The 27,093-nt window shown below is 41.0% G+C and overlaps 1 protein-coding gene across 1 annotated transcript in view; it reads right to left on the reverse strand.

Annotated features, from left to right (window-relative positions):
• Window positions 1-3,901: 3,901 nt before the first annotated feature.
• GREM2 (gremlin 2, DAN family BMP antagonist) overlaps window positions 3,902-27,093 on the reverse strand; it is a 104,868-nt gene continuing 81,676 nt past the window's right edge. The window contains exon 2 of the mRNA XM_021682680.1: window positions 3,902-4,465. Coding sequence (XP_021538355.1) covers window positions 3,958-4,464 — 507 coding nt within the window. The 5' untranslated portion in view covers window position 4,465 and the 3' untranslated portion in view covers window positions 3,902-3,957. The remainder of the gene's footprint in view (window positions 4,466-27,093) is intronic.

Consider the following 27,093-nt stretch of genomic DNA (forward strand, 5'->3'; position numbering starts at 1 on the left):
GGAGTGACATTAAAGCGATTTCCCGGGCTTCCACTACCCCCAACTCCCCTTATGTATCCCAGACTGAGTGGGATACAGCAACCCAGAAATGCCAAAAGATCCAATCATCACCCCCACCACAAAAACTACTTAGTTTCCCATTTTTCCCTTTTGGTAAATGGCCTGCTGTGTTTGAGAAGTAATGGCAGTGGAATTGGGTGAAGAGGGTAGCAAGGGTGGGTGGAGGTTAAGAAGGATTCAAATGATAACCTGCTGATCAACAAATTTTAACTGTATTTTATGATTTGGTCATATTGGTTATCTTGTATGTAGAGCTAATCATCAGTGGTGATAAGTCAATCATCACATGAGCTTTCTAGGAATACATACATTCTAAGTTGTTCACTCAATAGCACAAATTCATTTTCATTGACTTTATAACTTAAAAATCTATTGGCCAACTTCAGAAACAAGTGAACTGAAATATCTTAGCCTCATTTAAGTGGAATATTCTGTCCCATTTAATAAACTAAGATAAATTAAGTTGGGGGGTGGGAGGATGGGTTAGCCTGGTGGTGGGTATTGAGGAGGGCACATTCTGCATGGAGCACAGGGTGTTATGCACAAACAATGAATCATGGAACACTTCATCTAAAACTAATGATGTAATGTATGGGGATTAACATAAGAATAAAAAAAATTATTATTAAGTTAAATTTAATTCCTTTGAAGTCCAGACAGTAAATCAATCATATGCAATTTTATTATAGTGCTTATTGTTTTATTGGTAATTGAATTATTTGAATGGGATATAAGTCAATTAGTTGAAAAATAGAGACACTGTGAAACTAAGAAGTATTTATTTATTTTATTATTATTATTTTTTAAGATTTTATTTATTTGCGAGAGAGAGAATGAGAGACAGAGAGCATCAGAGGGAGGAGGGTCAGAGGGAGAAGCAGACTCCCTGCTGAGCAGGGAGCCCGATGCGGGACTCGATCCCGGGACTCCAGGATCATGACCTGAGCCGAAGGCAGTCGCTTAACCAACTGAGCCACCCAGGTGCCCCCTAAGAAGTATTTAAATTAAGAAATGTTGAAACACATGAAAAGTGAATGTGAAAATGGACAAAACTCAAGACAAGTTCTGGCTTGTTGAAGAGATAAGTGTGGTGCCCTGGGCATTACAAGTAAGATGAGCTATTTGCAGCAGTTTCTCAACACTTCCTCATTCAGAATTCCTTATTCAAAGAGCACAATGAGAAGAGCTTAAGAATTCTGTCTTCAGCTGCTGAGCAATCTGTAAGAGGCTTGGAAACTCCCCAAGACCAGGATTGACAGCCATCCCCATCACCTCTGCTCCTTGAATGCCTGATTCTGATTCTCTTTGAAGATGCCAGGTCCCAAAGGAGGTTGCAGGACGTAGGCTAACGGTTGAACTCACCATGACGGGACAAAAGCACTCTGAACACAGTGCTTCCTTCATTGCCCACTGAAACAAATTCTGAATTCCATTTTTATGGCACATCACACCAGGATCACATATAATCCTAGAGTATCTTTATTTGTTCTATAATTTAATAGTACACCTATAAAATAATTACATTATACTTATAGCTTTTCTTCATTTATAAACAGACAAAAAAAAACAATTAAATACAATTTGAGCCATTATAAGGTAAACTTTGTACATATAAGAACCCCCAGAAGGAGCTTCACACTGCAGCATATCATATTGCTTCTATTGCTACACCCACAATTGGGTTCAAAGAGAGTGCGCTCATGTTTGTATTCTGTGAGTTCATAGCTTAATCCTTCCTCTATCTGTGTGGGTTATGTGTTAATAAAATGACAGGGTTGGCTTTGCAGTCAGCCAGAGACTCCATCCGCTCCCACCCTACTCTACTCCATTGGCCTCTGTTAGGGTCATGTGAACCTCCTTCCTTCACAGCTTTTCTGCTGTGTGTTCTGCACTGAGTCTGACTTGAGGTTTTCTATTCAATGCAAAAATAATTTCTGAACTTGGACACACTCTCCACTCTTTCTTTCCATCCCAAGGTTCCAGCCTTCAAGGATTTCTGTTGAGTTCTGCCTCCTGATTCAGGGCTGTATATACGCATTTCTAAAACCAATACCCCTTTTTACAACAGCACATTCTGCTCAGGGCTCATGGAGTTACAGAAGAGACAGAAATGAAACCTGCAGTGTAGAAGCAGGAAATGGAGTCAGGGACACACCACGCCTTGATCTCCAGGTGAATGCACCTAGACCCGCCCCCATCACTGTCTAATGTCAGGAAGCCTCAGTCCCCCAAGCAGTTTGTAGAGGGTCCCACAAACCTGGAAATGGGCCTTTCTGAGTGCCCTTGCAGCAGTACTTGAGACTCGGTGCTCAGAAATTACCAATGAAAGGTTTTCAAAGTATGCTGATTCCCACCAACATCTCATTCACATTTATCAGATTCCATAAACATTACTCACAGGGAAGCCTCTGTGGGGCAATTTAGCAAAGGGACTGAAACTAAGTATAATTTTGCAAGAAAATAAATTATGTCAGCTTTGTTCTGCCAAGAGACCGCAACATGAAAACCTTATTGATTCCTTATAAAAATAAAAGGTAAGCTGATGTTTGATCATCCTTTAAAAAAAAAAAGTCCATTCTTTGAAAAGGAAGCTTCTGTAGCTTAACTAGATTTCTATTCTATATATTTTATCTTTTACTTTCTCCTACACCACAAAGTGACCTGACTCCTTACATATTTAAATATTTCTCTCTTTTACCAGGAATTTTTTGTTTTGTTTTGTTTAGTGTCATGGTAGTAAAATAGTAGACCTTCTCACACCACATATGCATATTAAACATCACAGGGCTTTTGAGTTCCCTGTTGACGACTTCCCAGTGATTCCCCTCCCTACACCCATCCATCCCAACCCACTTCCTACCTTGTGCTGCAGTGCTTCAGTACCTTCAGTGAAATATTATTCATTGTAAAATCACAATGTAAAATCACCTGCCTTCTCCCTGCCCAATCTAAGAATAGGTGCATGACAGTGAACTGCTGATCAGGCATTATTACTGAGTGAACCCCCCTGTGAGCCTTACTCAGAATGGTGCTGCAAAGCCAGAGTCCAAACTCGTGAAACAATACATGGATAGGTCTATAGTGCTTTTGAACAGCTCTTTACAATACAGGTCAATTACAAAACCAGCGTTAATATGGAGACCTTTGTGTGTAATAATATTCTAATTGCAGCGATAATAGCATGCACACCAGAGTTCATCTGAGTCCACGGATGTGGGCGGGGGAGGGAGGTGGGGGACGTGGGCAAGAAGAGGTGGTGGTGGCTGGGGGTGGGGGAGAGTGTGGCCTGCTGTGAGCAAGGTCCCCAGGGAAGCCCATTTCATGATCCCACTGGCTCAAGTCGTCTTCTCCGCTATCGGGTTTGTTAGGAGAACCTCCCTGTGTACGGACATCGTCCGGATCCGCATCACAGCAGCGCGAGGGCAGCCCTCCCTTCACCGGGGAACCTCGCAGCCGGAGGGCCCCGGGCCCAGCGGGAGAGGGGTGAGGGCCGCATCCTTCACTTCCTGGGAAAAGGGGAGCTGGAGTGTAGGGTGAGGCCCGGGAAAGACTCGCTTTTCCACACGGTGGAAACATCAATGCCACATCGGCAGCGCAGCCCCAGAAAGGCCCCCTCTCCGACCGCTGGCTGGTGGGTAGTGGGTTTCCAGCCGCGGCCCGCAGGCCTGAAACGCAGCCCGTTGGGGACGCCCAGGAGGGGCCCGCGGTCGGCCGGGAACACAACAGCGAAGCTCCCCTTGCGGCGCGCGCGTGAGACAAGGGCGCCGTCGGCCCCGGGAAACGTGCTTGCGACGGAGGGGGCCACCGGGCAGCGCGTGCGTGGGCTCAGAGGACGGGGACGGCGACGGCGGCGGCGGCGGCGGCGCGCAGACCGAGTTGCGTCCCGCCGCGGGGGCTTCACTGCTTGTCCGAGTCGCTCAGGTTCACGGACATGCACCGGCACTGCTTCACCTTCTGGATCTTCTTGAGTCGGAAGGGAGGGTCCATCCCAGGGCATTCGAGCTCCACGAGGACGGAGGTGACGCGCTGGGGCTTGCAGAAGGCGCACGACTGGAAGGACTCCTCCTCCTTGCGGACGTGGCGCGGGATGTAGAAGGAGTTGCACTGGCCATAGCAGAAGCGGTTGAGGATGGTGCGGCTGCGGCAGCCCTCCTCGCTCACCGTCTGCCGCAGCGGCTGCGTCTTGCACCAGTCACTCTTGAGGTACTTGCGCTCGGTGACCACCAGGGCCTCCTGGCTGGAGGCCAGCACCTCCTTGATCTGGTGCTGCCATCGCTCCGAGTGGTTGCTGCTGCCGTCCTTGTAGGGCGAGGGGATGGCGCCTGCAGGCCGGTTCTTGCGGGCCTCCGCCACCTTCACCAGCACGGCCACCAGGCACAAGGACAGGGAGAGCTTCCAGAACATCCTGCAACGAGAGAAGAGCGAGAGCATTTGGCTGGGGCGGGTGCTGGGTTTCCTGGTTTCATTAGGAGGAGCTGCAGTCCGGTGGGGCAGCTGGGAAGTGAGAGGGCTTAGAGGCCACCTGCGGACAGCAAGGATGCTCTCCGAAAGGCTTCCCCGAAGGCAAGGCGAGGGACGCAAGGGTAAGTAAAAAAGAAGACAGAACACGTACACATGTTGAACAGCTACGGAAGAATTACAAAGCAAAGGTCGCCAAAAATAGCCCACGCCGGTTGGCCGCAGTGCCACTCATAGTTAACAAGTGTACTGCATTTTCATGTAGGACGTGAGCAGTACTGTCCTATGCACATAACGCGTGTACCTCATTTGATCCTCAAAACAGTTTTAAGTTGGAGGTTATCATACCTACATTACAGTGAAGGAAACTGAGGCCCACAGACGTTAGTAATTGGCCCAAGGTTGCACAATAACTGAGAAATGTCCAGGAGCCAGCCATCTCCCTCCGGAGCCACCGAAAATAACCACAAGAGGTGGATCTGATCAGGAATATTAGCAAAAAGTAAAGGAAAGGTGGGCATGGTTCACAAGTTTCTTCCAAATGAGTACTAAACTTAAGAATGGACACAGATCAGGGAAAGTAATATTTACAACCTCTGGTAATTGTTAGGAATAAAAAATTACATTTAACATCTGCACAAAGATATTCAAGTTAATTCAAGTGAGTCATGAATTAGATTCTTGTAGTGGAAACCACGTTCCAGTCGTGGAAGGAATTGCCAAGGAATTGCCAAGGTTGTATTAAAACTGCCTTAGACAATGCAATGGTAACCCACATGAATAGAATATTTCTTCTGTGTTATAGGGCCTCGTGACCCAAGTGTGCAGGGAGCTAGAGCTAGAGAGAAACTTACTTTGAATCATGTCCTGTAGGAAGCAAACCAAGTCTGACTGAAAGATGGACTTCTTTGAAGTTTAATTCATAGTTTCCATTGTTATATTTCCATTAATACCCTCGAGAGACAGCAGTGCCCCTCAGTAGAGATGATCCTTATCTCCTGATGACTGTAGCTCCTTCATTATCCTTGTCATCCTCACCATCATATTCATGTTTATTCATTGCCTCCCTGGGTATTTTACCACCTCTAGAACTGCAGGAGACTCTCATTCCTTTAACATGTACACACCAAAATGGCAGGTAGAAATTATATATATAACATTATATGGTTCTTTAATGCACACTTAAAATTTAATATTAAATATATTAACTCCCTCAACTATCAATGTCTTATCAATATATTTCTGCTAATAATAATAGTTTACATTTATTGGTGTTCAAAACTCATCCCTCTTACGGTTTCATGTGTAAACATATCAAAATTCTATGAAATAGGTAATATTATTTCTCCCATTTTATGGATTAGGAAACTGAGGCATGGAGAGCCTTTACAACTTATCAAGATCATATGGCCAGTATGTGGAATATTTGAATCCTGGCTGCAGGTGAGTATAGCTATCTTGTTGCTAAAAATATTTGTGTTAAGGGGCGCCTGGGTGGCTCAGTTAGTTAAGCACCTGCCCTCCGCTCAGGTCATGATCCCAGGGTCCTGGGATTGAGCCCTACGTTGGGCTCCCTGCTCAATGTGGAGTCTGCTTCTCCCTCACCCTCTGTGCCTGCTTGTGATCTCACTCACTCACTCTCAAACAAATAAATAAAAATTTTTTAAAAATTTGTGTTAAAATGGGCGCCTGGGTGGCTCAGTTGGTTAAGCGACTGCCTTCGGCTCAGGTCATGATCCTGGAGTCCTGGGATCGAGTCCCACATCGGGCTCCCTGCTCAGCAGGGAGTCTGCTTCTCCCCCTGACCCTCCCCACTCTCATGCTCTCTCTATCTCATTCTCTCTCTCAAATAAATAAATAAAATCTTTAAAAAAAAAATTTGTGTTAAAATATCTAGGCTAAAATATTTCTATATGTCATTATTAGTCTAAGTGTAAACCACAAGAGGCTTTTGGAAACCACATAGCAGAGAATTCCTTCATTTATCAAGTTTTGTTGAGTATTTATTCTGGAACAAACTGTAATAAGCCTTGTGAATTCCAGTACCTCCCTCAGAGACAAAGAGCAAGTTCTTCCAGTGTCAGATGAGCCCTGACAAGATCTGCTCTCCCTGTTCTCATCTCATGGACCTCCTCATCTACACTCTCCTACTTGCTCTGCTCCAGCAACACTGACCACCTTTCTGTTTCCAGAATGTATGTGGCGTTTTTCTGCTCTAGGGCCTTACGTTTGCCTTTCCCCCAGATATCGACATGGCCTTCTACCACAGTCTTCAGGTCTCTGCTCAGTTATCGCCACCTTAGTGAGGCCTTCATGGGTAACTTCATCACAAGCCTGCCATTCACTGTCTCCTTCATCCCTGCTTTGTTTTTGTCCCTGGCACTTAGCATCTTAGAAGATAGTACCAAAGGATCTTATTAAATTTTGCATTGTCTGACTTCCCCAACTGGAATGTAAGGTCCAAGAAAGAAGGACCACCTGTTTATCCTGCACTCCGAACAGTGTCTGGTACATAGTAGGTACTCAATAAATATGTGTTGAAGGAAATACGAATACCCTGCATTTTGGCATGCAGATGACAGTGCTGTAGTTATGGGAGGCACAATGAATGGCGTAGGTTTGCACAGCCAAGAACATCTGAATCACTGGGATGCTTTTAGATGTAGATTCCTCAGCTCCACCCCTGAATCTGTATCTGAATCAGTAGAGTTGAGGTGGAGTTTGAGATCTGTATTTTAAAGAACTGCTTCCAGTGATTTCCATGGGCCAGTGCCCCAGGGGGTAAGGGGGGGACACAAGGAAAAAGCATCAGTTCGTCCTGGACAGGGAACAGGGGAGGCCCAGGAAGTAACAGCTAATGAGTGTCTTAAACTTCAAATAGGATTCTTGCAGGCAGGGACACTGCCAAGAGTGCAGAGTTAGGTAAATGTAATGACAAGAGACAAGGGAAGTACAAATGTTGAGAACAGAGGCGGGGGGCCGGGGGAGGAAAGATTTTCTTTTTTTAGAAAAGCATTTTTGTGCAATACAAGTACTGAAATTTTGAGGCCGAATTTTTAAAGAACTTTCCTCATGCCTCCTTAGTTCCACACATGAATTGTCACATGAAAATGGCCACGCTTCCAGCAGATTCATGGCAAGCACTGAGTATTGGACTCATTCAACTTACACAGCTTATTATATTTGCAGAATGATTTGTGATCTCAATAGTCTCTTAAAAAGAAAGTATGTTGGTTCCATTTTAATAATTTCCAAAATTATTAACATTCTGAATAAACACAACCAAAAGTTTTAAGTCCCAGCCATGGAAAGATTTACAGAGTCAGCCTGGTCCTCAACCCCGAGTTCCAGGAACAGCTTCACATGCATCTTTGATAGGCTCAAAGTTGCATGCTTTCACTCAATAGGTCCTAGCTGTTGTCAGGGAGAACAGAACTAAAACATATTCTGATCAACTTGGGGTAAAAACTCTTAGATTCGCAGTATTAGATGTGATGATTAACAACATGCATTCTTTGAACTCTTTGAAATATTTTTCACAACATCTGGCAATCACCCTTCGAAGTTACGCGTCACACAAGAACCTAAGAAGGAAAGCAAACCTCTCATTTTACAAGACCAGGAAAAGAGGCTGATGATATAGCTAGGGGACTGGGGCTAACCCAGGCTCTTCTCTTTCCTTCCCTCCATCTCGTTTCTTTATTCCTTCACATGTAGCAACAGGACCATTGCCAAGCGTCTGGAATCTCGATGTCAGGACAGGTAAGTAGGCAAGAGGTATTTTGCTTCAGTGACTGTTAGGCTTTTCACTTCAATCAAGGACACTAAAGCAACTGAGTCAGTTTTTGCTCAGGGCACATTCTCCACTAGCCCTTTAGTTTGTGGGGTCCTCAGGGGAGAGAACATGTATGCCTCTTTGTTCAGTTCACTAACTATCACGCACACACACACACCTGAAGTTAGCACTCAGAGTCCTGCTTGGCCTTGAATCACTTTGCTACTCAGAGAAATGGTTCGCATACAATTAACCTCTCAGGAATGTTGCCATAATCGCTGGTCCCACCGCACCAACAGCCTTCATTTTACCCTCACACCTTGTGTTTGGCTTGTCTCAGAAGAAACTCGTAAATAAATCCTTTCGGTTTTATTAACCATCCTTGTGGCCTGACAATGTTCTCAGTTTGCAAGGGGTGCCAGGACCATCAATGCTGATATGCTAAGCAGTCAGGGTCCGTCAACGTGGGTTGTGTACAGAGAGAGACGGCAAAAGCACCTTCTTCTTAAGTAATGCCCTGGGGCCTGGCCTTTCTTGGTATCAGAACAACGGCTGCACAGGCCAGGATAGTATCTAGGCAGCTAAGAAATAACTGGCCCCTTCTATCAGCCTTTTCTAGAAGTCTCAAGGGGTTCTGCAATAGGAGCTTGAGCAGTAATGCTTCCTGATTTCTAGGAAAGCCTGCTGCAGTGCTGAATCCTCCCTGCCAAAAGGTGTAAGTGACCAAAGGCCAAGGGTTCAGCTAAGCTGATTAACTCACTCCCAGAGTGACCTTGTTGAGTTTTAGAGGTCAGGTCAAAGCAGTACAGGGCTGTGCATGCGTGGTGAATGGGATGAGGCTCAAACATTTTCTGTGACCTAAGTAAGAATTCTAGACATCCCTGGCAGGTTGAAGAGAAGCACCCAGGGCTGAATATGGGCAGGCACATCTGGGATAAACTTGCTCCCACAGCCCAAGTGAAAACGGAATCCAAATCAAACAGCAAACTCCAAACAAAACCCCCAACGGTGTTAGAATTCAACGATTATTTTTATGAGTTTTACTACTAGAACCTCAACAGCCAAAGGTACTTCATCCGTGACATAGATTCTTAGTTTGGGAGGCTGTGGCTGGGGTCTCCAACTGAGGTGGGTATTCCTTGGCTCTGGGATCATCCTCTTAGCCTAAAATCACTTGTCTGCTGAAGCTACTTACTTTCAGCAACTGTAATCTACAGCACACCATAGCCCATGGGCAGATCCCAACCTGCACGCTGTTTCTGTAAGTAAGGTTATATTGAACACAGCCATGCCTGTTTAGCTACATTTTCTTTATGGCTGCTTTTGTGTTACAAAGACCGAGTGAGTAGGGGGGGGACAGAGACACAGCCCACGAAGTCAAAAATATTTACTATCTGGCCTTTCCCAGAAAAAGTTTGCCAAATCCTATTCCTAACTTTTCCTCTCCCATTCAGTCATTGCTTTCCCTTTCCCTTTGTGCTCTTTCGCTAGAAAGGTAGCTTTGAATTTTAAAATTTCCAACTATGAGACACTTCAAACATAGAGCAAAATAGAACATATAATAAACCCTGTCTGCCCACCACCAAGATTAAAACGATACTAATAGTTCCTATCTTTATTTTGCAATCTATTTCAATTTTGAAAGAAGTAAAATAATATAGGTAAAGCCACAGTTTTGTTCTCTTATCCTTCTACTGTCACTGAGATGACCAGCATCCTGAAGTTGATTATATCATTCCTGCTGGTGCTTTTCCACGTTTACTGGTGTGTTTTGCATATGAGGGCATGTTTGTGTGCACGCATTTGACCGTCACATGTATGTAGTACTACACCCTTGTTGAGCAACTTTTATTTTATTTTATTTATTTTTTGAGCAACTTTTAAATTCAACAATAGGTATTTGAGATTTTATACATGTGGATGTCTATTCAACTCCACTGCTGAATCTTAAAGCACAGTTTATACATTCACCTTACTGGGGGACAGTGAAGTTGCTTCTACTTTGTCACTGTTACCAACAGTACTGAACAGTTTTGTGTGTGTTTATTGATACCTATCTGTTATAGGTTTACTAGAGGAGACACTGAGAAGTGGAAATGCTACATCACAGGATATGTACAACTTGAGCTTGGCAAAGTTTTGCTAAGTTACTTTCCAAGTACTTCCCCCCCTCCCCAGAGTAATATGTGAGTCCCTGCAGATGCACATACTTGCTAGCCCTTGGTGTTACCAGATTTGTTATGTTTTGCCTATCTGAAAAATTTGAAATGGCATCATATTATTATTATTTTAATTTGCATCTTCTGATTACAAGGGAGTTGATCACCAAGCTCAAATACTGTAGTTGTACCTTGAAAGGGAGTGATTGCAACTTATTATAAGTAAAGGAGAGAAATTAAAACATTAGGAAAGGAAAAATAAGAAGTACTAACTATCAATCTTCTGAACTGTCATGAGAAGAATAGGAAGTGGCTTGCAATTTCAAAGTAGAATGATCAGGACATCCCACATGACTCAGAAGTTTGAAATCCAAATGGATTCATTTACTTTTCCAAGTGACATTGCCTGAGTGGAACACTGACTATCATTTTGTTCCAGGAGAAGTTTAATTTCATCTGGAAAAATTATAGTGTGTTTTTAAAAAAAGGTTTTCAACCAAAGAAGAAATGATACTGTCATTATTTACTTCGACTTCTGGATAGCAAGTGTATCATTTAGGAATTTGTAATCAGAGTTCTTAATCTTTGAAACAATTGTTGGGGTAAACCCAGTCTGGGAAATGTAATGCTGAGGCAAGATGGCAGCAAAGCATTAAGTTAAATGAGAAAATGGATGGGAAAGCTCTTTGAACGCTGTAAGCTTATACACACATGGTTGCTTTTCTCAAGAGCAGAGCCACTTGGGAATGAGAGTGAGAACATGGTTTCTGGGCCTGGAGCTGCCCATCTCGTGACCCTGTGTGACTCACTCCTAAGCTTCCCTGGATTCCCCTCTGTAAAATGGTGTTAATGGCACTTGCCATCCCCATTCCATGTTGCTGTTATGAGGAGTGTGGCACTGAGATCCAGTCATCATCCAAGTACTCTTTGAGTGAAAAGAACCATGAGTTTTATTTGAAAGGAAGGAAGAAATTACGAGCAATCCATTAAGGATTTTATAGGCAGTGACATTGTTCTCTGTCGCCATTAGGCAGAATCTTTATTACTGTTATTATGATGATGATGATGATGATTTTCAGATGAAGATTTTAGGCTGTGGCTCAAGGGACTAGTCATACTTCAATGATTCTGTGCTTCTCAACCTCTTTCCTCAAGTCTTCCTAGGACAGCCTTGTGTGTTCACAGCGAGCTTCTAAGACAAAAGGCTTCCACTTCTCTGACAGCAGGGTATAGATTTTCTGTCTGTGTACACATAAGAATCAGAGGGGCCTGTCTGAAATGCGTGAGCAAAATCAAAAGCATCCTGCCCATGCAACCCATCAACACTCTCTACTTCAAGCTACTCTGTTTCACTTGTGTGACAGTGGATATCAATGGGACAAGGCATGTAGGAAAGCCTGACAAAACTGTGTACCCCCATTTCACTTCCTCTGGAATTCATGACAAAAGTATTTTTATTCTTTTTCTTTAGTCTTTTGATGTCTTTTATGGATTTTTCTTTCTCTGGCTTCCTCTTAGAGGATTGTGTTCCCCAAGGATTTTTCCATAACCCTGTTTTCTTCTGCCTCACATTCCTACTAAGAATTTCATCCATGCCAAGACTTTAGCCACCGGTTGCTATCTGCTCATGACTCCCAGACGCTATACCCAACTGCCTACCAAACATTCCCTGGATGCCCTATAGGTACCCCAAATTTTATATGTTTCAAATCTCATCCTATTTTTTCACTCAGCTCCTCTTTTGAAAGTTACTATCTCCATAAAGAGCACGACATTTAGCCATTTCCCCCAGGCCAAAAAGCTGAGAGTCCGGGCAGGCCCTAGTTGATTTACTACCTGAGAGCTAAGGTCCTCATTCTTCTTGCTAATAGAAGCACAATGTTGTTCAGGTACTGGAGTCCAGGTCCTTCATGGGCACTTCTACATACCATGGAGTACAGAGTTGATAGGTCCAAGTCAGTGACTAACAAGATGTAAGAAATAGCCTCCTGGGAAAGATTTTTACTCCCTGATAGAAAGAGACATGCCAGGGGCGTCTGGGTGGCTCAGTTGTTAAGCGTCTGCCTTCGGCTCAGGTCGTGATTGGGATCGAGCCCCGCATCGGGCTCCCTGCTCTGCGGGAAGCCTGCTTCTCCCTCTCCCACTCCCCCTGCTTGTGTTCCCTCTCTCGCTGTGTCTCTCTCTGCCAAATAAATAAAATCTTAAAAAAAAAAAAAAAAAGAAAGAAAGAAAGAAAGAGACATGCCAGAAGAAGTTATTGTTCTGGTCTGGGTTGTGTTTGTGCAAGGATCTGGTGACTGAGGTCACAGCAGCCACCAGGAGGGTACAGCATGGGATGAAAGTCAAACCTTTGCAATATAAAGCACAAAATGGAAAGCCACTGGATTCTTGATTACATTGGTAAACCACTGAATTAACCATCCCTACAACTGCTTATCTCTGGGCTTCAATGTTGTCAGTTAAAAAACTCTTCAGTATGTAAATCGTTTTTATTTGGGTATGGAGAATATCCAAACTTAATCTTCTCACATATTAAATCCGTTAACAAGACCTTATTGTCTTTCTTGCCTCACTTCTAAACCCCACTGTTACTACTTTGGTTTCGGTCTTCATCACCTGAACATTACACCAGTCTCCTCACTGGCCTCCCTGCCTCCAGACTCACACTCACATCCACTTTCCAGGCTCCTATCAGAGTGAACATCCTAACATGCAGATCTGTCTCTGTTATCCCTTTCAGTTTTCCCTTTTCAGATTTCCCATCATGAACAAGTTCAAAGTCTTTGGCACAGTGTACAAGCCTTCTGTGATCTTTGTCTCCTCTAGTCTCATCATGTTATCCCCTCACAATACCACGTTATGCTTGAAAGACACAAAACTATGTGTCCTACTGCATGCAAGGTTGTTTTCTACCTGCAATCATTTGCACAGTTGTTTCTTTTGCCTGAGATACTGTTCCTTCAACCACTGGTGGGTATTTAAGTTTCACTCAAATTTCACTTCCTTTGTGACAGAATCTGTGCTTCCCGTGTTCTTCATTTCTGCCATTATCATACCTGCCTCATCACAACTAACAGGCCACTGTGCGGCTGGGCTGCGCATTCTCCCCACCGGAGTGTATGTTGTTGGAAGATGTGATATTTAATCTTTGTTTTCATATGGACTTGTGGTTGGTTTACAGAATAGTTCTAATAAATGCTTATTTGTGCATGCATGAATGAAAGATTGAGTGATTCAATAGGTTTTAGCTACACTGGTATAGATGAGAATGTTTTTATTTTTAAAAACTATAAAGAAGGGGCGCCTGGGTGGCTCAGTCGTTAAGCGTCTACCTTCGGCTCAGGTCATGATCCCGGGGTTCTGGGATCGAGCCCCGCATCTGGCTCCCTGCTCAGCGGGAAGCCTGCTTCTCCCTCTCCCACTCCCCCTGCTTGTGTTCCCTCTCTCGCTGTATCTCTCACTGTCAAATAAATAAAATCTTTAAAAAAAATAAAATAAAATAAAATAAAATAAAATAAAAACTATAAAGAAGAACTTGAAACTGGGTTAACTTTTCAGTAGCAATGATGCTTTTTATGTAAGCCTTTCATCATAATGATTGAATACATATCAAGCTATCAAAATCAGAAATCAACATAACTATTCAAAGTGGAATAACTTTTTTTACAGTCTAATAGACTTGCCTGTGATGCACTAGTAATATTTTTGCAGGTCCTTATCCTCCTTTTATTTCAAACTGTTGTCCACCTCTCTTTGCTCTTTGTGCCACTGACCTGAAGTTCTTGGTCAATCTCTCATCTTCCAGCTGGCATAGGTACAGTCCTGGGGGTGACTGAAAAGCTTTCCAAGGGGTACTGCTCAAGGGTAGTTTTCGATGAAGCAATATTCAAATACTCAACCTCCACTTGTTCCTTCTCTTCGAAGAGACCTGCCCAAGAAGTTGTCCTTACACTACAGGTGTCTGCAATAGGCCAGGCAAGTCCTCCCTTCCTGCCTCTGTCGGTATCCCTTCCCCCATTTGACAAAAGGAAGGGACAGCTCTCATCCACCCTACTTCTACTGTGCTGTCTTGCCTGGGGTATAAGGAAGGTTCCAGGGCACCAAGTGAAAGAACAATTCTAAATATTGGAACTCTCACTAAAAAGTAAATTTTAGTAAATTCTTTTTCATGTCAGATTGTTTCCAATAATTTGCTTTTAATCAACACTGAAAGAAGATCTAAATGGTCCGGTGATCTATCACCAAAAATAATTTTTTGATGAGTATTATGTGATTATTGACATGCAAGTAAGTCTGAAAAGTTTTAAGAAATTGAGACATTGCTATTAGAAAACACATTTCTACAAACTGAGGGTTGCTGGAGTGGGTGGTGGGGGGGAGGGATGGGGTGACTGGGTGATGGACACTGGGGAGGGTATGTGCTCTGGTAAGCGCTGTGAATTGTGCAAGACTGTTGAATCTCAGATCTGTACCTCTGAAACAAATAATGCAATATATGTTAAGGAAAAAAAAGAAGAAGGTAGCAGGAGGGGAAGAATGAAGCGGGGGAAATCGGAGGGGTAGACGAACCATGAGAGACGATGGACTCTGAAAAACAAACTGAGGGTTCTAGAGGGGAGGGGGGTGGGAGGATGGGTTAGCCTGGTGATGGGTATTGAGGAGGGCACGTTCTGCATGGAGCACTGGGTGTTATGCACAAACAATGAATCATGGAACACTACATCTAAAACTAATGATGGAATGTATGGGGATTAACATAACAATAAAAAATTAAAAAAAAAAGAAAACACATTTCTATTACAACCTATTTTTGTGAACAGATTTACTTAGTGTGTATTATATACAAAATATAATCATACACATATACACATATATATTACATGGTAGAAATTTTCTGCTGAGTCTTGTTTCCTCCTGGCAATAACTAGCATTTATTCATGAAAATATAAACAACGGTAAATCTCCATGTATGGGGCAGCTTTTCAAGAGAGGTAAATAATTAAAATTTACCTTTTTGTATGTAATAATTACTTACTAAATTTGCGACTTATTAATGCTATTTTGATCAAATACTATTCTGATCTCTAATGAGTATGATTACTCATCAGTAAGAAACATTAAATATTTAAAGCTTATAGCAACAGAATTAAAATTTGCATATAGACTTTTGGTCACAGGAAAGAGTGACGAGGTTAAAAAAAAGGCTTTCAGGGGCACCTGTGTGGCTCAATCGGTTAAGCGTCCAACTCTTTTTAATGTCTTCATAGGAATCTAAATACCATATCAGCTAAATACCATAGCTATATTTTATGCCCACTATTATACATTTAAAAAAAATACATGTAGAAACACTTCCTGAAAGGAAATGGTACATTATATTTTTCCTTGATTTCATATTTCTCTCTAGTTTTCCCCCCATAGAATTTATCCTATTATGACAGGTTTTGGGTTTGAAAGGCTTTTTTCTTTTTAAATATTTTTTTAATTGTTTATTTATTTATTTATTTATTTTAGGGACAGAGAGAGAGAGCGTGAGGGCATGCATGCGTGAGTGTTAGTGTGTGTGGGGGGTGGGGGTAAGGGGGGGGGGGAGGGGGGGGGGGGGGAAGGAGAGGGGAAGAATCTCAAGCAGACTCCAGGCTGAGCTGGGAGCCCAAGGTGGGGCTCAGTCTCACAACCCTGAGATCAGGACCTGAGCTGAAACCAAGAGTCCGGCACTCAACTGACTGAGCCACCCAGGAGCCCCTTCTCCTCTTGATCTTAACTTGACAGGTTTTGGGTTTGAAAGTCTTTTTTCTTTTTAAAGATTTTATTTATTTATTTATTCTAGAGAGAGAGAGCGCCTGCGAGTGCACGTGTGGGCGGAGGGGCAGAGGGGGAGGGATAAGGAGAGGGAAAGAATCTCAAAAAATTTAAATTGATGAGATCTTCAAAACTTTAATTAAGAGTGTAAGAAGGGATGGGGTGCCTGGGTGGCACGCCCCGTAAGTGCCTGACTCCATTCAATCACTTCAACATGGTAAAGCTCAAGGACCTAAAATGTTTCCTTCTCTTCTATTCCCGTTGCCCTTTAGTTATATCCGGCATTGTTTCTTTCATGGATTACTCCCAACAGCTGACTAGTCTCCTACTGGGAAACCCGGTATCTGCCTCAGGCAACAGGAAACCGGGGACCAGGCTAGCTTTCCCATGATAGAGAACAGGACAGCTGGCTGGAGGAGACAGGGCAGTCTCCACACACAGGAAAGCTGTCTGGTACAAGATGGGCCTCACAGGGTTGATCTGAAGGGATGCCATTATGTGGGCGTAATAAGGTCAGTCAGGGGTAGAGCGAGAGGAGAAGTGGGCTGTGGGTGGAACTCTGAGGGCATAAGCTCTTCCAGGAACTGAGGAAAAGGAAACCTACAAAGGAGGCCGAAGGAGGGCAGAGATATTCGGGCTCTAAGAAGTCAGATGAGGGAAGATGACACATGTTCCCTGGATTGATGGTCCACCAGTCTTGGGCGGAGGAGTTTTAGAGACACAGTGGGGTGAGAGCAAGATTGCAGAGGGGAGAAAGTGAAGATAATATGTAATGGATTCTGATTTTCATTCTTTAAAATGTTGGTAAGCTGTAATTATCTAGCCTTCCAAATATTTAACAATTTACTCTGAGTGAAGTCAAAAGGCCAACTGGAAAGGACAGGAAGTACTTTCTGAACCACATCAGTAACCCAAGCAATATCACCCTGAAAAGCTGAGCAAAATGAAGCAAGGGCCAACCCGATACCTGGGTTTGAAGTTCCTGATACTCTTTCTGAGATTTACCTTGATTTTCAAATAATTAATCTTCTCCCCCAAACACCTAAGCTACTAGTCCTCTTCAATGGAAAACTCCATCAGAGTAGAGATCAAGTCTGTTTTAATCACTATCATATCCCTGGAACTTAGCCCAGGTCCCAGCATATAGAAAATGACCAATAAATATTTACTGAATAAATGAACAAATATCTAATATTTTAGAGAAATTACAAATGTCATAATTGCTAGTATTCAAATAGCCAGAATACAACTGATATTTGAGAAAAAGGAAAAACCTGAGAGATTAAGAATCAGTCCTTGCCTTTTATTTGGGAAATGAAGTAACTATAAGTGTACCATTCATGCAGCAAATATTTACTGAATGCACATGTGCTCATGATATGTTTGGTGTCCATTCTGCTTTTTATAACTCTCTGTTTAGATCTTTCCTTGGATCAGCCTAATTATAAATAATGTAAATAAAAAGGACCCTTACTGAACTTTTGAAGTAATTCTAAGGAATGTTTCTTGTTAACATCAAATAGAGCCAGTTATACCTTAAGCGAACCTTATCGAATATTTTCGAGCGTATCGTTTCCAAACACACGGATTGGCACATTTTTCTACAGAGTAAGTTCTATTAACAATATCTACTGTTTGCATTCAATACAAATTCAATCTAGGACACTTTTTTTCTTTAATAAGTGGTCCTCAAACTTCCTTATGACACATATGGGAACTTGTTAAAAATGCAGATCCCAGGACCACATACTGCAGGAGTTCTGATTCCCAAGATTTGGGCTGGAACCTGAGAAATGGCATTTATAATAAGCATTCCATATTCTGAAAAACACAGCCTAAATTATTTGTCTAAAATAAAATTATCTGGGCTCTGGTCCACTGCCCAGGGCAAACTTCATTAATTATATCCTCATTAATAAGGACCAGAGACTAATCCAGTGATACGTAGCAATCAGTGTTAAAGTTAATTGAAATTTAGATCTAACATCTCTTCTTTCTGTGAGCAATTTCCCCATGTTTAGAGTAGAGGACTTCTTTCATGGTTTGTGACAGGAAGATGTGAGGGAGATGATTTGCAAGTAATTGTGATGTATGTTTCCACTTAGGATGCCTTTCTTCTCAAGCCTGTGAGCTGCTGCGGCTTCTGCAGCTCTGTGGATCTCAAGGTTGGGAGAGATCCCTGCACGGGGCCCGGGGGAGAGGGGCTGCACCAGGGACCTGGGCACTGCGACTCGGGCGTAGTGGAGGGTGGCAGTCACAGAACACGCAGAAGCCTGCAGCCCAGGGACCAACTTGTCTGATTCTCATGACCTGCGTCCCCATCTCTCTTCTGACTTTTCCGTGGAGTTTGGGGCTCTTTCAGGCAACACACATGGAGTGGGAGCTTGAAGAGCTAAAGAGAATCCATAGCAGGTATCAATTATGGGGAAAGGGGCCACATAAAGAAATCTGTATGGTTAAGATGAAGAAAATCATAGGGATTTGGTAGAGGCACTGGCGATGGTAGTGTTGGGTGATGAGGGAGAGAGATCCCTCGGAGCTGTAGTCAGTATTTGAGGGGCTGTCATGTGGAAGACACCAGGCCTCACCTGGCTACTCCAGAGCAGGCAAGGAACAATAAGCAGGCAGGCCAGGGCCAAGTATTCTTACCGAATGTGTACATTTTTTAAAGGATAACCATAGCTCTTTAAAAAATGACTGGTGTCGGGGTCCCTGGGTGGCTCAGTCAGTTAAGCGTCCGCCTTAAGCTCAGGTCGTGATCCCAGGGTCCTGGGATGGAGTCCCACATTGGGCTCCTTGCTCAGTTGGGAGTCTGCTTCTCCCTCTCCCTCGGCCCCTCCCTCTGCTTGTGCTCGCTCTGTCTCTCTCTCTCTCAAATGAATAAATAAAATCTTTTAAAAAAATAAAAATTACTAAAAAGAAAGTGACTGGTGTCAAGAATACATAAATCCATAGAGACAGAGCACAGATTGGTGGTTTCCAGAGGCTGGAGTGGAGTGGGAAATGGGCACGAGATTTCCTTTTGGGGTAATGAAAATGTTTTAAAACTAGATTGAATTTGTGTTTGTACAACTTTGTGAATGTACTAAAATGTCATTGAATTGTGCACTTTAAAATGGTTAATTTTATGGTATGTGAATTTTGTCTTAATTTAAAAAAGCAGAGAAATTAATATAAAACTATTTTTTGAACAAAATTCTGTTTATGGTTAAAATCTAAATTAGTAAAAAGCAACCATTGTTCTCAAAAACAAAAACAAAAAGTACACAAATTGATTCATAGCACATTAAATGCTTTACCTCTGAGAACATATGTAATGAAAGTTCTGTGATTGTCCTTCAAGGACGTTGTTGGGTGAACAGTGGCAATATGTATGATCCAAGTTAACTTGCTTTTCTGTTTAAAAGCTTAATCTTTTTGTCTTTAATATAATTTCATTTGGTTGCAAAAATTCTGTTTGCTATTTGTAGAAAATTTGGAGAATTCAGAAAACATTAAAGAGATGTATAAATAAGTTTCAATGACTATATAATCTTCTAAAACATATGAGTGTTCAATGTACTTAATTATTCTTCCATTTAGCTGGTGTCCCAATTTTCAACTTTACAAGTAATACAATAATAAACACCTGTGTATGTGAATTTTGGAGTATCACATTAACATAGCTCTCTAGAAATACCATTACTTTATCACAAAGAGACCTCTGGATTCTAAGATTTAATGGGTTTGAATATTTGTTTAGGAAATCAAGTGTCTTTGGTCCAGGGACAGATGGATGAGGTAGCTGCTGCAGGGCCTAATAAGAATGAGCATGGACCGTGAATTTTGTAAGACTGATGAATCACAGACATGTACCCCAGATACAAATAATACAGTATACATTAATTAAAAAAAAAAAAAAAGTGAGCATGGAAACTGAGAGTTCAGAACTCCTGACAAGCCAAAGAACCCAGAAGAGATAAGGGCCTACTAGAAGCAGAGAATGATCTTTGATTGGTTGTCTATCTCCTCAGTTTACCATGTCAAGTGATTTTAAATATAATAGAAAATTTTGAAGTTCCAATACAAGGGAATGGTGAGAGACAAACATTATTTGGGGTGGATTGTCTTTAAATAAATACAGGAGAAGAATTTGCTAGTGAAGAAAAAAGGAAACATGTGAGTAGAGCATCAGTATGAAACATCTATATGCGTGTTTAATAAATATCAGGTAAGAAAAGGAGTCTTGACATCAAATGAGACAATATCCTATATTAAAATAAGTATAAAGTATTTAAAAAATGATTTCTCTGGATAGCTCAGTAATAGGTTAGTAGAATAATTCTGGAAGTTATGGATAAAATTTCCTCCTATTTTTTTCCTATTAGGGCCCTTTTCCTCTTTTCACAATTAATTACAGATAAATTTTGATCTTAAAGTGAGGTTCCCTGATTAGTAACATCTATATCACCTGGGAATGTTTTAGAAATTGCCCCTCACTCCCACCCCCCAGATCTACTGAATCAGAAACTCTGAAGAGGAGGTGGGATGTTTTGGGGCTCCAACAATCTGCATTTTAACAAGGCTTCCTGATGATTCTTGTTTTTTGTACATGGGCTTTCTGTTACAAAACTTACAGGTAGAGGGCTTTAATGGTAAGAATTTTTAACAATTGATGTAATTACTTTGCTCCATGCTAATTACAGTACATTTCTTACTTCCCTGACATATTGATTTAAAAAGCAACATAAGGGGCACCTGGGTGGCTCAGTTGGTTAAAAAGCAACATAAGCTCTGTATATAAAAAGTAACTTAATCATTCCTTATAAAGTTTTCATCTAAAATACTTAGTGAAAATACTAAGATATTCATCTAAAATTCATAGTTCATTTGTTGTTTCATAGTCCCACTTTTCCTGGAAGTTACATTTTAGTGAGGGTGCACAGGTAATAAACCAGGAAGTGTTATAAAACTAAGATATTTTCCAATAGCAGGAGGTGCTATGAAGAAAAAAAATCCAGGATTATGGGAGAAAAAAAGATTTGGCTGGGGTGTCATTAGGTTGAGTGGTTAGTTAGGGAAGGCCTTTCTGAGGAGGACATACAACCTAAGACCTCAATACCAAGAAGGGGTGATGGTCTTCTTTCTGGGAAGAGGCAAGAGCCTAGCACAGGAATGACCGGTGGTGAGGACAAGTTGTCATGTTCTTGCAAAAGAAAGGCCAGGGTGGCTAGTGATTAGTGAGCTGGGGGACAGTCTCAAGGCATGGGGGGGGGGGAGGCAGGCGGGGACCAGATCATATATGGTCTTGTGGACTAGAATGTTTGGACTTTATTATATGTCGAATGTGAAGGCAGCACAGGGTTTAGTGTAGCAAAGTGGTATGATCTAATTTCACGTCTTAAAAACCTTAGCACTCTTACCACTCTATGAAGAAAGGGGAATACATTGGTGAGAAAGCAAGTGGAAGACCATATAGGAGGCTATTGGGATAATCTAGATAAAAAATAATGGTGGTGGAGAAAAAGAGAAGGAAATGGCTTTAAGACATGTTTCAAGGATAAAAACAACATAACATATATTTGGTTAGATTTGAGAGTGAAGGAAATTTTTTGAGATCAGAAAGACTAAGGGAAGAGCAGTTTTAGGACGGAAATCAAGGATTTGATTTTGGCCATGTGAAGTGAGATGTCTAATTAGCTATCCAAATGGAAAGGATCAGTTAAGTTGTTAATATGAGTCTAAAGGTGACAGTGAGAGGTAAGAGGTGACAGTGGGGGAAAGATGGTGTTTAAAGCCAGGGACACAGATGAGCATATTTAGGCAGACACTAGAGAAGAGTGAGTGCCCAGAACAGCTCTGGGCCCTCCTGTCTTAAAATGTTACGCAGAAGAAGGAGGAACCAGCAAAGAAGATTGAAATGGAGCAGCCAGAGGTGAATAAAGTAAATGAGGAGTAAATGTCACACAAGCCAAGAGAAGATGTTTCAAGAAGGAGTGGTTAAGTCTTTGGAATGCTACTGAGATCAAGCAGGTGAAATTTCAGAAAAAGAAAAAAACAAACAAACCCTGGCCCATGGATTTGGCAATATGGAGGCCACTGTCTACTGAACGAGAGCAATTTCAATGGAGATGCTTTCAAAGGAAGCCACATTCAGTAGGGATGAGGTGAGAATGAGAGATAAGGAAGTAGAAACGGAATTTTGCTGTGCATGAGCACATAGGCAGGAGATGGTGGCTGGAATGGGGAGGGGGCAGATTGTGAGGTTACAGAAAGGTTGTGGATTATTTCAGTGTATGTGATGTGCAGTGGTGCCATTAAGCTTGTTCTTCACCGAAACAACAACAAATCCTATAAATCCTCAACATATATCATACTCTTACAGGTCCAATCGATTGATTTTTAACTTTTTCTCCACTCACAGTTTTATTTATTAAAGCTTTTTATTAAGGGGACTTAATAGTCCAATGTCTTTTTGCCTCACTTTCCCTCTCCATAATTTAAAATATTAATTTGTTACTCCCCACCCCTTTGATGAAGTCAAAAGACATTAGAATAAGATAATATCTCAGAAGTACTTTAAGCCTCTTGGAGGTACTCTATATCAGTAAGGCTTTTATTATTTTTCCTCATTTACTCATTTCCTTTCTCTCTCTGGGAGGGCACTTTTGAGATTATACGAGGTTGGGATTTATGAGTTAAACAACACAAATACTTAACAACACAAGTACTAGCACTTAAAGAAAAAGGGATAGGGGTCATTGCATAATATTGTAAATTTTGGGACTAACAATTTTGTTTTGTGGGTTTTCTTCCTGAGGCTGTGTTCCAGAGAGGGCAGTAAAGGGTAAAACTCATTAGTGCATCATTATCTTTTGTCTGAAGGAAACAATGTGTGGTTTCTGGGCAGCCCACTTGGTGTTTGCATTGGTCCTGGATGTGTTTCAAACCAACTATATTGTTTGAACAATTCCCCCTCTTAAACATGAAAAAGACCACCACTAAACCACAGAGTTGATGCTAAATTACTAGGTGATGACTCTTCTGGCTCCTAAAGGTTTCTAGATCTCAGTGACTGAAATCATGGATCTTTCTTCTAATGAAAAGATCTAAGCCTTTATGGTAGACCTCCCATGCAGTCTCCCCACTCCTGCCCCCAGTGTGCTCCATGGACTTCTGAGAAGTTTGGTTTAGAATCAAGGTCATTGAGTTCTCTCCAACCCTGACTCTTAATAGCAATTCTTTGGAAACTGCGAAGTATTTCCAGGTCAAATCTGCAAATTCACAATTATCAGCAATTGTATAATCAGTCAATATGTTTGATAACGAAAATCCAATCTGTTTTCTCTTTGTCAAAATGAGGCATTAAATGGACAGTGGTGGTCTTACTTTTATTCTGTTGTTCCCTAAATTTACTTATCTTCCTTAGGGATTTCATTAGACTTTATTTTTATTTATATTTTTTTTAATGGTAATATCAGAAGAGCATTTATGAGGAAACTGAAAAAATACATTTGAGGTCATCTGGGAAGAAATACTTTTCATAGGGATTTCCATTAAATACAGTACCATACACTGTGTCTCCAAAAGATTTATTGTTGACTTATTTGTTTGATTTATTGATTGATCAATCGCTTTGTTTTGCTTATTGTTTGATTTGTTTCTTGTAATCTTATGTCTAGATTTAAACAATAGCAATAAAAACAATTGACTATCTCCTGGTTTATATAACTTTCCAATTATGCAAAAGTTTCAAGGTTTTAATGTCAGAGAGCTAGAAAACTATAGGAACAGAAGAGTCATCATATAGTGACTGAGCCTCAAATTTGTGCTTGAATTGTGGGTTTTATTTTTGTTCTTAATAATGATTAGTGTCCAGTATGATCCAGTGATGCATATATGGGAAGGTGATGGTTAAGCAGTGATTGGAGTGGTCCTTGAACCAGATTGCCTGGGTTGTAACCCCATGTCCAACACTTTCTACTGGCAAAAACTGGAGCAAGTTTTGAACTCTCCTTGTACTGTCGTTTCCTCATCTATAACCAGATAAGAAAACTGAAACTTCATCATTATTAAGAGCCAGGATTCAAATTTATGTCTGACAAAAAGTTCCTTGCTTTTCCATATATATCCCAATTATTCAAAAATTGAAACCCCCTTACCTTTTTATAATTTAATAGCCTTTCTAATTATATCACTTAAATATCCAAAGGAAACCATAAAGTGATATTTAATAATGGAAACAATCTATCATGCCATTTTGAAATTCTTAGTAAATTTTGTACAAAGAGTCCCATATCTTTTATTTTCTCTAGGTGTTCACACTTAGAGGCACAGAATTCAGGGACCATCTGCTCCAGGCCTCTTCTGGCCATCCTGTATTTCTGAGGGGATTGATTATTCCAGCACATTTATCATCTGCTCGTGCCCATTCTTGTGCCCTTGGTTAACACTGGATAACAACTCTTCTTCAAGGTAAGTTCTTTGATTTCTCTTTAATTATGAATTTGTTGAAAAAAATTTTTTAAATTGGAAATACCACATTATAGCTAAGGAAATCCATTGTGCCAGCAGAAAATAGGAGTTCTGTGACATAGACCCACTATGGAAACCCTTACCTTTCAAAAACCCAAATCCTATGTAGCATCACTCAAAGACATTTTAGAGATGCCAAGATAGTGAAGGTGGTACCTTATGAAGCAGCAGATTTTGTTGTTTCTATTCACTGTTACCAATGTTATTTCTGTTCATTTTCACAGTCTTTTTGCTTTTTTTTCAAATATTTTTTAAAGATTTTATTTATTTATTTGAGAGAAAGACACCGACCGCAGAGGAAGAGGGAGAAGAAGACTTCCCGCAGAGCAGGGAGCCCGATGTGGGACTCTATCCCAGGACTCTGGGATCATGACCTGAGCCGAAGGCAGCTGCTTAACTGACTGAGCCAACCGGGCGCCCCAACTTTCACAGTCTTAAGAACAAAATATCATCGTTCCTGCAAATCATGCCTGATAAACTCCTTTCATGTAAGCCAAAGAGTTGGTCATCACGTATCTAAAGATGTCAGTTTTTCCCAATTAATTCAGGCTTTAAATGACCTGCTTGTGCTTTTCAAAGGAATATATATTCTTGGAAGACAAGGGAGTAGTGAGATTCTGGTGCAGAAGTGAAAATTGCAGTTCTGAAATGTTATCTATCCAATTCTGCTGTCAGAAGGGCAGGGCTAATTAACTCATGGTAAAAAAAAAATCAATAATTCCCTTGCTAAATGTACTTGCTTTTTCTCTAGAGGATGGGCAACAATTCTGAACAGAAAATATGCCCTTGTTAGTCTATATTATGTGGAGAGGAATGTGTCCTCGCCTTTTTTCTACTTTTTAACTGTTAATTCTTCATGTCTGAAGGTCAAAGTGGACTATTGAAGGCTAAAAGTTTCTGGATTTGCTGCTAGATGAATTCATAAGAAAAGCTAACTCTATTTGAAAATTATGTTTTGATCAAAGAAGTACATCTCATTCAGAAACATCCACCTCACAAAAAGAAACATCCTTCTGTGTAGCAAGATGTTTCACTCTGATCCTGCCCCCAAGTTTGTGTTTTTGGTCAAAAGAGGCTTTGGATTAAAAAGCTGCATGGATGGCTTGGCATTACTGGGCACTAATTGGAAAACAAAACCTCTTAAAACACATATTGTCTTTACGTAAGGACAGCACGTTTTTATTTCTTGATTAATTTATTTCTTGAAAGAATGTCAGTTAATTCTAAAGACCAGTCAGTGTTCTTGAGAGTTTTCAGAGTGCATTAAATTGCTGTTGTTGATGGTGTTCGGCTTTTTCAAGTTTCCTGAGTTTTGGGGAGGAAGAAAGCTGACTGTCAGCTTCAAGGGGTAATACTCTCGGTGGAAACCAATTTTTAGAAATTGATCCATTTTAAATGTATTAAGCTAAAAGCTTGTAACTACAGGAAAGATTCTTGCAATGTATTCTTTTAAAAAGCAGGTATTTTTGGAAATTGAAGGATCACCCCTTAAGTTTTCCAAATGTACATTTCACATATTAGTTTACATGAAAAACAGAGGTTAATGATGTGTATGAGGTCATTTGCTCATACACTCAATGCTCTTAGAATGGGGATATAATTGTAATTGGTATTTTTTTCTCTCCCTGCCCATAATAGCTTTTTGCTAGTGTCGCTGTTTGGACTGATTCTTCTATCATGACTCTCTTCTAGCTTCTTCATTTTTTTCTTTTCCTTTCTTTTCTTTCTTAGTTATCATCGTAATTTTCTCACTATCTTATTTTTCCTGGTAACAGGACCTAGCTTTTATGACCACCATTTCCAAAAATAAAATTGCTTTATTCTCATTGGTAAACCAACCAATCATACTAAATTTCTATATTTATTTTTAGACTCTAGGTCAAGAAAAGCTGAATATTAGCATATATGGTATTCATATAAGACTTATTTTTTAAAATATCTGAAGCCATATTTGTACCGATAGAGATGAAGTGTTCTTTCTTCCTTTACCTTTTTATTTCTCTTGATCTCCTAAAATTAATCTTTAGTGTTTGTCTAGTGTGTTTTGGGAACAGAAAGACACACTTCTTGTTCTCAATAATATAATCAATATATGGAAATAAGTTTAAAGCAAAATGAAAAAGATTTAAAAATGTTATATGGAAAGGTCAACAGGTAGTCAGAAGTTGCTCTCTCACTTATAAAAGCCAGCTCAAACTCACCTACTTCAGAAAACATTTTTTGTGTATATCCCAAGCTCATGGTTCTTCCTCTCTCCTTTTTTTTTGGCGGGGGGGAGTAGGGGGGCAATTTATTACTATTTTTGCATTTTCCTGATGCTCAATT

Source organism: Neomonachus schauinslandi, chromosome 6 (assembly GCF_002201575.2).
Source record: "Neomonachus schauinslandi chromosome 6, ASM220157v2, whole genome shotgun sequence".
Classification (NCBI taxonomy): Eukaryota; Metazoa; Chordata; class Mammalia; order Carnivora; family Phocidae; genus Neomonachus; species Neomonachus schauinslandi.